This window comes from Phasianus colchicus, chromosome 17, assembly GCF_987193195.1.
Source record: "Phasianus colchicus chromosome 17, bPhaCol1.hap1.1, whole genome shotgun sequence".
NCBI lineage: Eukaryota > Metazoa > Chordata > Aves > Galliformes > Phasianidae > Phasianus > Phasianus colchicus.
Window position 1 is genome coordinate 13,488,635 of NC_143452.1, and position 14,162 is coordinate 13,502,796.

Here is a 14,162-nt window from a genome sequence, read left to right on the forward strand (position 1 = left end):
CTTTTTTCTTTTCGTCTTCTGTATGAAGAAAGACTTGATGGGTATTAATAGGGTGCTGGCAAATTTAAAAGTCATAAATATGAGCTTGGGATTCGAGTTCTCTCAATGATTTATTCAAAGGTAAAAGCAGCAGCCTGAGCTTGTCTCTGCTGGGAAGAAGGAAAACTTCTGCACAGAAGCCCCGTTGCTTTGAAAGGCTTTGCAGTGCCTGCGAGTTTTGTTTAAAAAGCACACACTGGGATTTTTAACATCATCCATATTTCTTTCTTTCTCGCTCTCTAGCTTTCTGCTCAACAATTAAGTGCTTGTGCTGCAGACTGAGAAAGCCGCAGAGCTGCCTTGGCCCGGAGCTGGGAGACGTCATGGATTCCTGAGTGTGAAGTTTGCAGGAAAGCCCTCGGTTTGGGAGATGGAGGCGATCCAGGGGTTTCCATGGCACTGGGATAAACAGGAGGAAACAGTGAGGGAATCCCGTTATTTTACAGCATTCAAAGACTATAAACACTCGGAGCAGGGAAGGAAGTGGCCTTTCCCTCTCTAGTAACCCTCATCTCAGAGCAGAGAACTGACTTCACTTCAGGAACAAGCTCAGCCCAGTTCGGATCCCTCTTAGCACCTCCAAACGCTTACAGAGGAGGCAAGCAGGAGGGGTTCCCTCTGTCTGGGCAGCACCGGTCGAACATGGTTTAAAGAAGACTTTTTTCTTCTTTTTTTAACTGATACTTTTTTTTTTTTTTTTTTTTTTTTTTTTAATTTAAATTCCCGATGCAGAGAGAAACTGCCTGCAGGCTGCTTCGTTACCACCACATCATGAGGTCTATGGATCAAGGTAGGGTCTCGCTGGGGTGCTGTGTCTGTGTGCTGTGTGTGTCCCTGTGCCTTTCCCCTTCCCAGCGCTGTGCTGCTCACCCCGCGGCCCCGGAGCTCCGTTCTGCCTCGGGCAGCGCTGCCGGGTGGGCAGTGGGGGGTCGTGGCAGGAAGGGACCGGACGGGGTTTGGGTCCGGTTTGAAGGCGATACAAAGCTGTCTGGAGAAACCTCCTTTAAACCTCAGCCAGAGAGGCTCTCCTCTTCCAAGCCATCACCCGAGGAGGCTCGCTGTCAAACCTCCGGGCCGCTTAACCCTTCCGCCCCCTGCCCGGGGCTGGATCTCAGGGCTTCGCAGGCGGCTTCTCCGGGTCCGCCGTCGGCGGGGGCGGCGCTGCGCTCGGACGGGCGGCTCCGGGCCGCGCTGCGGGCGGGGAACGCGGGGGGACGCGGGCTTGGAGCTTCCCGGGGGCGGCCCCGATCGGGGCGAGTCGGCCCGAGGGCTCCGGAGATTCACGGGGGGACGCGCTCTGCTCCCACCCCCCTCGCCGCGGCGTCTCGGCGCCGGTGGAGGGAAGAGTTAAGCGCGGCGAGAGGAGGAGTCTGCGCCGCTGTCAGCGCCGGCGCCGGGGTCCGCTCGGTCCCCGAGCCGCCAACCCGGTTCCGCCGCCGAGATCCCCCCTCTCCTGGAGGGGTGGAGGCCGGGGGCACCGCGGCACGCTCCGGCTTCCCCCGCAGCGGCGAGCGCGGCCGCGGGCCCCGGGGGAGGGCGCGGCGCCGGGAGCGGCCGTGCGTGGGGACGCGGAGAGGAACGCGGGGCGGACCTGCGGGGGCTGCGGCTGTCAGGGAGCGCGTCCGTGGGCGCAGCCGTGCCCGGAGCTCCCGGGAGCGGAGCCGGGCGGAGGATGCTCCGCGCTGGGAAAGGCCCGGCCGCCCGCAGCCCGGCTCTCGTACGGAACGCGTGGCGCTGGCTGCTCCCCCGACCCTGCAGCCCCCTGCCCGCTCGGCACCGCACCCCGAGGGCCGGGCGGGGAGGGGAGCGCAGGTGAGTCGCTATTTTTGATAGCGGAGCTGCGCTAGGGGGCAGGAGGTGGAGGATGGAAGCGCTTTTCCGCGGACTCGTTCCATTTTCGATTCCGTCCCGCTCCGCTCCCCGCCGCTGGCTGTGCCCGCTGAGCCCCGCGGCCGCCCCGTGCGGGGTCGGGGATGCGCGGGAGGGACGCGGCCGCTGCCACGGGGCTGTGCTGGCAGGGCTCGTAGTAGCGGCTATTTTTTTTTTCCTGCCTTAGCAAGCTCCCCAGGCACCTGCCAAAATACACTCATTAATACACGCACCCGAAAGGGCTCATCCTAGAACTCGGTAGAGCCAATGGAAAGGCGCTGACGGGCTTTGCACCGCCTTAAGATCAGGCCATCGCTTTGTCTCCTGGGTCCTCGGTTTTCTCCGGCCACAACTCCCTCTCTCCCGAGCACTTCAGCCGCTCTTAGTCACTCTCACAACAACCCGGAGAGCTTATTTTGCTGCAGAGAAAGAAGGAAAGGTGAAAGATGGGATCCTTTTTCTCCACACTCTCACCTGCTGTAGGGTAGCCACCTACCACAGCACAAAGCAGCACTTTGACAGCAGCTGCCGCAATTTCTCCTATTAGCACGCGGCCCCACTTTCCCCAGCAGTACTGCTCCGCAGTGCCCTGCTGTCACAGACCGAAACAAAAAGCACTGAGTTGTTTTCCAGATCAAATATCTGAGAGCACGGCAGCCACTGCAGCAGCGCAGTCAACGGCAGAGCCAGGAGGTGCTCTGGGATTGCACTCCTGGGCCCGGGTTCCTATTTCTCCTTAGGCAAAATTCCTGCTCCTGTCACTGGCACAGCGGCGGCGGTGGGAGTGGATTCTGACAGCAACTCACCGTTGTGTCATTTCTGCTCCCAACCCATCCATAAAGATACAGCTGCTTGAAGCTGCTGGGAATAAATAGCACGTGGCACTTTCAGGATCTTGCTCTGGGTCTGGGAAGATTCCTGCACCCACAAAACAGTGCAGGAGTTTCATTAATGTAGGGTGTGTAAGAAAGCGTTAATAATTCTGGGCTCTAGCCCCATTTTGCAATTAGAGCTGGCTCAGAGTGGGGAACGAAGTCTGTACGTGGCTGTTTGCAAAAGGATGGTGCTGCTCTGGCTGTGCTCCCTTGAGCTTCTGCAAATGTCAGCAGGACACGGACACAGCAGAGGTTTTCATCAGGTGACTGAGTCCCTCTGTCATCCCGTTTTCCCACATTCCTGCTGCTCTGCCTCTCGAGGCAGCCCCTTCCTGCAGGCCAGCACGCGTGGCGAGACGGTTACAGCAGCACACAGCCAGTGAATCACCTCCGAGTCTCTCTTACAGGGCAGAAATTGCATTCACAGATGGGACACTGACATAATTGGAGCACTCTTTTATAACATTCCAATAGATATTCTAACTGAAATGTTTCATCATTCATTTTTTGGAAACAGCCAAGGATAATAATATCCTAGAGCTTCTTTTCCACTACTGGCTTAATCTATTTTTTTAAACTATGATACCCGCATTCCTTTGGTTTGCACAGCAGACTACAGAACTTAATGGGAACGTGGAGATATGAGCAATTTTTCCATTGTCCTTTCTTGCCAAACCGCTTTAAGCCTGAAATTGGGGGGTAATATCTCTGACTCAACCTGACCCCAAAATTGAATGGTAGTGTGTGCAAGTGCGTCCCTTACAGGAAGTGCCGGAATATTTCCCCCCTCCACCGCCTCCCGTTCCTTCTTCTCTCCCAGCACTCCCCGCACTTCAGGCTGAGCAGCTCATCCACTGCAGTCTGAGCTCATTTGAAAGCGCTTGGATAAAGTCCACGTGCAAGTCCTGGTTGCCTGCTAAATTTCTGATGCTTGCCACATGGACCGTCAGGACTCTTTGGTTTTTAAGACAGCACGGATTTGTATTTTCTCTGAGTTTCAGCTGCTGAAGTGCAGCATTTTTAATAAACCCTTCCCTACCTCCTTTTCTTTAGAACTGTTTAATAGGAGCGTGCTGCAGTTTTACAGATGTGGTTACACGCCGTGTGGTCCTACCGACAATTAGCAGTCAGTGCAGTTCTGAGAAGAGTGTCTGTATCTTTTTTCAGCTCGGAACATCATCCGACGCCCCGCGTTACGGTGCAGGGAATACAATGGGACACTGTAAGGAGAAACTGAAACTTGGAAGCGAGATATTAGATCTGCAGTAGATTTAAACATTGAGAGTTACGCTAAGCGCTTTTTAAATCATAGTTTGTATTACACTAAAAAGTATTCTTAGCTTTGTTTTTGGATTTCTCGTCCCCAAGTACCCAGGTAGTCCAGCATTCACATACTTCTGAAGTTTATGAAAGCAAAGTGCTGCCAAGGGCCAGCTCTCGTCCAACTATGTGGAAAAGGAGTCCTTCCATTCTCCAGTTCCCTGAAATGGCAACACAATGTATTTCCAGTTATGCTCTGTGCGGAGGCTGCTGCAAGTATACGTGGCTGCAATTTTTGTTCCTGCTGCCAAGGACAGATTTTGCTTAACTCCTTGAAACACCTTTCTGGCTCATGAGAGCAGTGTTATAGAAAACCAGGAGCTGGTGCCGAGTCCCAGAGCTCCGGTGTGGCCATTGGGAGCCCTGGTGGGGGCTGGGGGCTGCACTGCTTGTGAGAGAACTGAAGGGAGCAAAGATGGAGGAGCTTTGTGGGGAGGAAGTGTTTCTTATGTGGAAAAGACGGAGTTAGGGAAAGCAAGTAGTATTTCTGGTCCTTGCACGCCGCATTCTAGCCTTTCTCTCCAGTCTTAATGGAAAACAAGTATTAGGAAGCATTTGTCACGTTGTTTGGGTTTTTCCTTTGATTTGGAGTGGCTGGATGCCTTTTCTGAGTGTACATATTGAGCAGAAGAGCCCACAGACTGCTTCAGCCTTGCAGTTTTCCTGCCTTTTCTTCACTGCAAATTATTAATGGTGCACTGGGTAGTATTTGTAAGTCATGTAGCTGTAACAGCTCAAACATCTTTTCCTAACTGTTCGCCTAAGAACCCGTGTTTCGGGTTTAAGTTAAACTCAGTCCTCAGAGGTCTCCAAAAACTGCAGCTGTCACTCAGTCTGTGTGCTGCAGCTGCTTGCACCCATTGATGGTTGGTTTTGTGCATTTCTACTTAGGCCAGATCTGCACTTTGTGGATTTAGATCACTTCTGCTCAAAATAACACATTGGTAAGTTCCAGCACAGCCCACGGGTGCAGCATTGTAACTCACACCTCTGCGCACTGGAAGCCTGTGGGAGCTGTTATTGCCATATGACCAGTGTCCTCACGTGCCCTGTGTGCACACAAAGAGCAGGGGAAGCCACGCAGAGGTGTGCCTGGTGGCTGCAGCTCCCTGACATCTGTCAGGTTGTCTGCTGGGCAGAAGAGCCGACTCCTACAAACTGAGCTAATCCCTGCATTTCTCCAACACTTCTCTCACTGCTGTCTTGTCACCCTAATTCCTCGCCAGTGTCAGAATTTATGATTCGATGAATTAGCAGCGAAGCTATTTCGCATGACATGGTCCTCTTGGAAAGCAGAAGGTACATTTTCCATTTGTGGAGTATTACTAATTCTAGGAGTAGCTAAGGATAACTTCGAAACTTTACATTCTTAATGAGTTGCAGACCAGCTAGGAAACACAGGATAAAGGATCGGATAAAGACAGAGCAGAAGAGGGGGTCATTTCCCCATGCTCTCTGCCAGTCACCCATATCTTAATTTGAAAGGCCAATGTTATCGTTTGTGTCTTGTCTTTTTGTGGCTAATATAAATGATGTTATCCACTCGTGCTCCATGTGTTGTGAGCTGGAAGGCTGACAGCTCCCTTTAGAGCTAAGCCAAGATCAGCAAGTATATTTGGTTTTTCTTACAAATTTCACATAGAACAGCCAGTGATAAAAGCTTAGTGCTCCAGCAAATGGTAAGCATCATTTCAGAACAGATAAATAAATATGCCAATTTAATATATTTTGTTCTTCAAATTTAAACACTGGGGAACGAGTGGAGCCCTCAGACGCAGCAGCCCACGCTCCCCGCAGGGCCGCTCCCTGCGCACGTTCCTGAGGGCAGGAGCTGAGCCCAGCTGCAGCCTTCTGGGGGGGCCCAGCTCTGGGTCCCAGTAGCCATGACCGCTAATCACCGGCTGTGCAGCTTCCCTGGCTGCACCCGGCGGCAGCGCAGCCCGTTTCTGGCCGAAGCAGACGGTAAGGAACTCCAGAGCACGAGTGCCTCGTGGAGCATTAGGAATCGCTGCAGCAGATGAGGTAGACTTTAACTGTGGTCTCCAGCTGAACCGCAGAGAGACACTGGATCCTTTTCAGCGGAGCGCCGGCAGTCCCGCGGCAGGCAGGGAGCCACGCGGGCGGGAGCAGCCGCACACGGCGCAGGAGATGCACGCAGCCCCGGGCTTTGCACGCTGCTTGCACACGTACACGTGTGTGCACACAGCTGTGTACTGAGCATGCAGAAACCCCACTCCTTGTTGCTCCTGGCTGCTGTGGGGGAAGTTCAGACAGCGTGACGCGAGCATGCCGTTGTATTACTGGGTATATATACATCCGTCAGAAAAGCAAAAGCCATCGCTCTTTGAGTCTCTGCTGAGTTTAATATGGCACTGATTGCAGCGACATCCCTCGTTAATCTGGTGGCTGTGAATATGGAATAACAGCTTCTCTCTTTAAATCACGCTGCAGTTGTACACGTGTAGACAGAACACAGCAGTAGGGTTCCTGCTATTTCCAGCTAACCATCTCCCCCTGGACAGGTCTCAGAATAAACCTCAGCGCAGCAGGTCTGCAGGATCACCTGCCCCTCTGGAAGGTTGCTTCCCCTATCCCTAACCACATTCAAGTAAAGAACTAATGTCAGTAAGGCCTGGTTTCCCACAGCAGTGCCCTTGCAGTTGCCCTTACTTCCCTCCACAGCAGGGAGCGTCGTGCAGTGTTTGCACTCACCAATAGGTGCCCCTAACGCATCCCGGAGCTGCTGGCACGGGGCTTGTTGAGCGCTCTGCAGAAGCTCAGAAGGGGAACTGATTTTAAATAGTAGGAAAAGTCCAGTTCTGGTGCTGTGAACTGGCAAAGGACGGAGAAAAACAGTGTGATGAGGAGGTCATTCCCTGGCTGCCATATTACTGATAAAGGGGACAGGTTACAAGCCTACATGCTACTGATGCATTCTATGATTCTATGCTGAGATCCCTGTTGATGTGTGCTATGTAAGAGGCTTTCAATGAGTTTAGCCAGCAGCTTGAGGTCAGATTTGTAATGCAATTGATGTTGTCCTGCTAACAGGCTTAGCAAATGCAAACAGATAGAAGTGAATGCTACTACGCTTTTTTAATGGTCTCGGTCCCTCTGCCTTTGCCACTCCACTTTGTCCACAGACTGAGAGCATTTTTCAAACCCACAGACCCAATGACAGCAATGTGCACACCAGTAAAAGGGACTGTACGGACAGGTAAGCGAGGGAACAAAGTCCTCTGACCACAGATGCTGCCAACACACAAATTTAGGATCTCCAGGTGAAGTCACTGCTGGTGGCAGCAGCTGTTGGAGGGCAGCGGGCTGCTGGCAGGCAGGGCCAGCATGTGGGGCAGTGCCTGCAGAAGGTGCAGATGAATGGAGGCAATGTGGCGGTGGTGACTGAGGGGCAGTGGGGTGGCTGGCAGTGCTAGCAGTGTGGTCAGTGGGGAATGTGACGGGACCTTGTTGGAGAAATGCTGTTTGTGAGCAGGGCAGGGAAAGAACAGAGGCCTTGTGCAGGGTGAGCTTCGTGTTTCTATGGGCTTCCCAGTTAGAGGCAGGAGTCCCTGTGAGTGCAGGAGGAGGTGTGCCCAGAAACTGCCTGCTGGTGCCTTGCAGAGAGATCAGGGAGAACGAGGCATGGGATGCAATGCGCCTGGAGAAGGCAAGGGCAGCATCTGAGCTCTGGAGCTGCTGCAGGCCCCACCAGCATGGCCTGATGGCTGGGATGGGAGAGGCTGCATGCAGGACACGAAGCCGTGCTCAATGTGGGGTAAGAGCGCAGAGGGTGGTTCACCCCGTGGGAGCTCAGTGAGACTTCCCGAGGTTCCCCACACCACCGCCACCCCCAGCACTGTGCGAGGCCATCGGCATCCCCCACAACCCTGCGCTTCCCTTTCTCGTTTCACTTCCCCAGCTCCTCCAGCATCCTCTCGCAGCAGCCACCCTTTCCCCGGGGCCGGTACGGGCCGGGCAGGGCTCCTCCTCCCCGGGGGCGGCTCCGGGCGGCAGGTGGCTGCTCGAGAGCAGGAAGCTGCCACCGCTCGGCTCCTGATCCCCCTCGCGTGCGACCGCCGTCGGGGCAGCGGAGCCGGCCTCGGCGACCCCTGGAAGACGTTATTATTTTGGTTCTTTTTTGCCCTTTTCTCTCCCCCCACCCCCTTTTTTTTCCCCTGACTCCTCTCCACTTGCACTTGGAAGGATACCTCCGGTTCCCATCGCCCTTCGGGCTCCTGTCGCAGCAGGCCAGCCCCGGACGAGCCTCCCGCCCCGCCGCCGCTCGCCGGGGGTGGCCGCGATGAGCGCCGCTGCGCAGTCTGCGGAGCCCGACCCGCAGGACGGGACCCCCGGGCACTGCCCCGGCCCCGGTCCGGCCCGGGACGGCAGCCCGCAGGAGGAGTTTGATTTCTCTATCCTCTTCGACTACGACTACCTGAAGCCGATCGAAGGTTGGTGAGGAGCCGCCTCGCCCCGACGGGGCCCCGCTGCCGGAGCCGGGCGCTGCCCGCGGCCGCTCGGGGGTCCCCGAGGCGCTGCCGACCCCCCGCGGGGTCAGCCCTGGGCAGGAGCCCGGAGCGCGGCGCGGTGCTCGTGGGGCGGCGCGGTGCCGCAGTTGGCACCAACGGGCGGTGGCTGCCCCGAGCCCTGCAGGGTGACCGAGCAGCTGGGGGATGGATTTCTTATTAGTTACAAAATTGGTGCACGTGGGAACTTGAGCCCAGCGGTGAGAGACGAAGCAGAAGCACTCGGCTCGGTTGGTCTCCTTGTGAGCGTCGTCATCGTGCTGGCGGGTGTGCTGGGAGCCGGCGCAGGGCGGGAGCACGGCGGCCTGGGGGGGCAGTCAGCTCCTGCTCCGGGTTCAAACACCGTACACTTACTTCAGCTTTAAAACAAGAAAAGTCAGTCTGTTCTACTTCCCCGAGCTGATGCAAGTCTGTGGTATGACCAGCACGGTGATGTGTTCCCTGGCTTTCTAAATGGTACTAAAAAGTAGTGCTTCCTATCCCATGAAATGCAGGTCTGTGTGGAGCAGATGAAGCCAAAAGAGGCAGGACCCAGGGGATGGATTGCCAGGAGGTCGTTTGTAAGATATGTTGGTTGTGGTTCTGCAGAGCTGAGGAGGTGTTTTGTGAGGGCGTTTGTGGAAGGAGACCATTAGGCCTGGTTGAGCTGTCCTTAGTGAAATGGAGAGTCCTTATGGAGGTGCTCTTTGCTCACCTGTTCACACACACAGTCTGTGCCAGCATGGCAGCTGGGGAAGGGTGGGTGATGGCAGCAGATGTACAAAGCTGAGTGTTGTTTTGAGGTTCGATGTAGATCAAACCATACTGAAAGAAATCCGGAATGGGAAGAGGTCAGAGATTTTAATGGAAATACATTCAATCTCAGTGAAAACTTCAGATACTGGTTTTGGTTTGGTTTTTTTTTTCACGACTTTTATTCTTTCTTCAGTATAGATTCCTGCTGTGGGGCATGAAGTGGGAAGTTCCACAGCACATAATAATGCATGGGTGGGGGGTAGAAAGTTTTAATCTTCTCAACCGCATAAATGCGGAGCAATGTATGCTTGGAGTAGAAGTAACTTCCTTCTTGAGCCTGCTTTCTCCCCATCTGAATGACTGGAAACCATAATTAATAGTAATTTTGTTTGTTCCAAAGATGGAAATCATTAGCATTAAAAAAAAAAAAAAAATCACAACCATATATACCAGCATTGTAATCTGGAGAGCATTCTCTCTCTCGCTTTGAAAAGCGCCAGGCAAAGTCTGTAAGCAATCCAGTATACATCCGTGACCTTTCATGTACAAAAGATTAAAGCGTGTTTACACGAGAACAGAAAATGTTCAAATTTTGGGGAAGGGCTTTGTCCACATGCTGGTGGTAAATGATGCTCGTTGTTCATGTGAGATTCTGGCCTCATCTGAACTGCAGTTGGGAAAACAAGTCCTTTCTGTGGAGGATTCAAAATGGAACCAAAACCATAGGAGTGTCTGAGGATCTCAGTGCTGCAGTCTGCATTCAGAGCCCGTCTGAGCGGCCCCGGTTTCCTCCGAGTCTGGGCAGCTCCACCCACCTCGCAGCTCCTGCAATAACAAATCTCTGCAAACACGCTCAAAGTCGTCTTTTTTTTTTTTTTTTTTTTTTTTAAAGTAACAACAGCAACCATGAGGCTCTAGGAGTGGGCTGGGAGAGAAAAGCATTTCTGGTGAATGTTTTCAAAGTCTGTGATTTGATAGTATTCACTTAAGCTTATGTTTTAAAGGTAGGATCTGTATCACAACTTGTTGTCATGGGAATGCCAGAAATATTCTTACTGAAAGCTGCTGGCGTTCAGGAGTGCTTATGTGTGCCTGAGACAACAGGAACAGGGACTGCTATAAAAGCAACAGGGGAAAAAGAGTCAATAAAAACCCTACGGTCAATATTATTAATATTAGATATTCCTCATTAAGCCAGCTGTTTCCATAAGCAGGAGCCTTGTACCCGGTGCCATTTTCCATGTGCCTTTTCCCATCCTTGCCAGATGTGGTTTAGACATCTGCTGCACTCCCCAGGCAGGCAGGATGGGGATGGGGACAGGGATGGACGTGGTGCTGGAGCTGCGGGGCGGCTATCCCAGCTGCCAGGGACTCGTGGTTTCACTTGGGCAAGGAAGATGCTTTCTGTCCTGTCAGAGAACCTGTTAGATTCGCTTCCTTCCAAGAGACACATGGAGGTACTGCTGGTGGCATCCCAAGGTTTATCTTATTTCAATCTGGAGAGGAGCTGAGTGTTCCTCAGAGCATGCAGGCAGGTTCCAGCTCCCTGCGAGAGGCACAGCAGAGCTGAGGAGAGCTTGAGCTTGCTCCTGCGCACGGGGTTCCCACATGAACACGTTCTGATGGATGTTCTGCATATTGTGCAGCACTCCCACGCTGTCTCTCCACTAAGAGAGGCACAGAAGTGAAAAGCCAGACTGCCACTCTGGGTCAATTCTTGTATTTTTGGTCTGTGCTCACCGTAGATGGGATGATGCACAGGATGAGAGTTAAACCAGTGTGTCATTTGTTACACCTGAGGTTACTGTGGAGTGATCCTTTGAGCGGTGTTTTGAAATTCAAAATGCAAACAAAACCCACCTTATAATCAGGTTCCACGACAACAGGTGAGAGCAGCAGCTGGAAGTTTTCCTGCCAGGACCGAGCCCTGCCTGTAGCTCAGCAGCGCTGCTGTTACATGTTGCAATAAGGATCTATGAGGAAGCGGCTGTGTGCGTATCCTACATGGAGGGGAAGCAGGGAATGTTTGTAAACGTTACCGTTCTTCTAAATGTTTGTTTGTGCATAGACAGACCCAGGGATATTGCCACCTCTGGTAGGTGTCACGGCCCAGATAGTCCTTCCTTTCCTCCCCAGTACAAAGCTACCAGAAGGGGAAGAAGGGCTTGCAGCTCGGTGCTGCACCTGGCTGGGTAACACAGGGCACAGTGTTCTGCAGCAGCCCTTCAGTAAGGAAGCAAATATGCACATGTAGCAGAGAATACCAGATTTCACTCAGGAAACCAACTTTCACTTCGAGCTTCCAAGCAGTCAGTGTAAATAGCAGAATGCTCAGCTTTTGAAAACCGCCACGAGCTTGGCACTGGCCCTTTGAAATGACAATATGCAGCTTAAAAACTTTTGGACTCTCTTACAAATAAGTAACTTCATTTAAATTACAGGAGATGCGCTGCTGCAAATGGATGAGGACAAAGCTGTGCTTCTCCCCTGACTCCCCCTCCCGCACACAGCTGCTACCCTCAGCCTTTGTTAGGTGATGATTTGTGTAAACCCATCGTGGAATGCAGTTGCTCTGATGATCTGTTAATCCTTGGTTTCATGCTAATTGGGGAGGTCGCATTTGGCTGACAGAATGGCTTTGAGGCTGCTGCCTTGTGTACTTTTAAAAAAGTAGCAGACGGTGGGCCACTGCCACCCCGAATCAACACGCACAGGGACTCAGAAATGCCTCGGGGCCGGCAGGTCCCAGCACTGCGTGTGAAAAGGTGAAATCCTTTGGAACTTCAGTCCGTTGATCTTTTCCACCCGTGTTTTAACTCTCCTTGTTAATTGCATCTGATGAGAGCACCTGGGGAGACTGCGGGGCCACGTGCTGGGTAGTTGAGCTGCTGGTAGCAGTCGTGTGTCTGCAGCGTCTGGTGTGCTGTTTATTTATTGCATGGGAGCATGCAGAGCTCTGCTTCCTTTTGCTATTGTGAGAGGAGGAAAGACCGTCTTTTGAACAGTGCGTAAAGACTGCGGGGCAGAGCGGCAGCTATGGAGTGTCAGCGTGGGTGCAGTGCTGCGGGGCTTGCAGCATCCTGAGCAGGGCTGGGACTTACTGAGCCTTGGGGGTCCAGAGGGGGTGTGACGGAGTTTGCTGACAGCTCTCACTGAAGCTGACGGGGTGCGAAGAGGTGCAGTGTTGCTTGGATGTCAAGCTTTCCTTAAACTCCCTTTAAACGAGAAGGACGTTTTGTTGGTGAATCAATGGGTGATTCAGCAGCAAAAGCAAAGGCTGAGAAGTGCCCAGGGGAGGGGAGGTGGGGAAGCACTGTAATAACACGTGTGGCGTGGAGTGCCACAGGAGTTGGTCGCTCCCTGTGACGTCTGTCCAACTGTGGTCAAAAAGCTGACTGCAGGAGGAGCTTGGTCTGTATGCTGGGATGCAGGAACGGATGCATCCTTGGAGATGGCAGAACCCGGGGTGCAAAACTGCATGTTCAGAGTTCCCACGTGATGGTTTTAAAGCTTGAAAAACGTTCTTGAAAAACGCCATTGTTCTCTTGGTCCCAACAGCCCTCTTGGAGGTGATGCAGTGGCCCCTCACCTCCTGCTGGGAGGCGGCGGGGCTGCTGCCCGCCACCTCTGGGCGGGGTTTGCTGCCCTCTGCTCCTGGGGGCAGCTTTTCCTCCCCACCTCGTGGAGATGCACGGGCACTGCTGCCTCCCCGGGCTGCTGCACGTTCTTGCTGGTGCGGCAGAAGGGGAGCCTTTCCCTACACCCCGCTTTCTCTCTCCCTGTCACTGTTTGGAAGAACAAACCCGTGGTGTTTGTACGTGGGTCCCACAGCTCAGGCTGCTCAGTGCTTTGGCAGTGAGCTGAGCAGCCAGCCCTGCTCCTGCTGCAACGCAAACCAAAACTACTGATTTCAGTGGCAGAGTTCTATTTCTGGAATGCAGCGCTTGCTGCTTTGCCCAGCCGCCCCTTTTCCCTCCCGGTGAAGTCAGAGTGTTGCGCTGTAGCATCACAGGCGTGGGCAGCAGTGCCTGGGACAGTGACTTCGCCACAGCAATGAAGGAACGCAGGGCCTGGGACTCTCCCAAAAAGCCTTCATCCTGCAGGGACTGGAGCTCCGGCGCTGAGCCTCAGCCCCGTGCAGCCCAGCTACTGCCTGCAGCCCAGTCCCATCCCAGTGCTGCTGCCTGCTGTATTGATAACTTGATGGTGGGGTGGGGGTGGGGGTAGAGAAATATTTTTGCTCTGAGGAAGGCTGTGGGTGTTGTCTGCTTGGCACAGGGTGCCTGCTGTGCTCTCTCCCTGCTAGCAGTGTGAGCAATCTGGCTTTGCGTGGCCACGAAGCGCTGCAGTGCTGTGAGGAATGCCATGTGGAGGCACGGTCCTGTTGCAGCTTGTTGGTGCATAAGTGGGGTTATTGACATCTGGAGCATGGATCTTCCTTGGGAGGGTGAATATGAATGGTGAAAGTGCTCATTTAGACACAGTATTTCAGTGAAAAGCAAAGCTAAAGTCATTTGAGGGCTGATTTTTAATGAACAGAAAGAGGGGGGGGGTTGTTTGCAACACCTTAAAATTACACATGCACATCCAAATATCTTGCTGCTTTCCCCACACCCCAGTGCCAGTCCCAACACACCAGCCTCAGTGCTTGGCACGAGCTGTGAGGAGCTGCAGTGCTGTCCCTGCTGCGTGTTGCCCAGCAGCCGTGGCACAGATAAGGAGCGGATGTGGGGCAGCTGCTGCTGGAGCTGCGGGGAGCGGGGCGGCTCTCATCCTTGGCTGAAGCTGCGAGTACCAT

The 14,162-nt window shown here is 53.6% G+C and overlaps 1 protein-coding gene across 6 annotated transcripts in view; it reads left to right on the forward strand.

Annotated features, from left to right (window-relative positions):
- The first annotated feature begins 480 nt into the window (after positions 1 to 480).
- NFATC2 (nuclear factor of activated T cells 2) overlaps positions 481 to 14,162 on the forward strand; it is an 88,574-nt gene continuing 74,892 nt past the window's right edge. For 3 of the 6 annotated variants that reach the window (XM_031616020.2, XM_031616009.2, XM_090152247.1), the window contains exon 1: positions 8,069 to 8,554. In XM_031616020.2, coding sequence (XP_031471880.1) covers positions 8,404 to 8,554 — 151 coding nt within the window. In that variant the 5' untranslated portion in view covers positions 8,069 to 8,403. Of the gene's footprint in view, positions 830 to 8,068; positions 8,555 to 14,162 lie in introns of those variants that run through there. The other 3 variants (XM_031616030.2, XM_090152248.1, XM_090152249.1) reach the window with 3 other exon arrangements.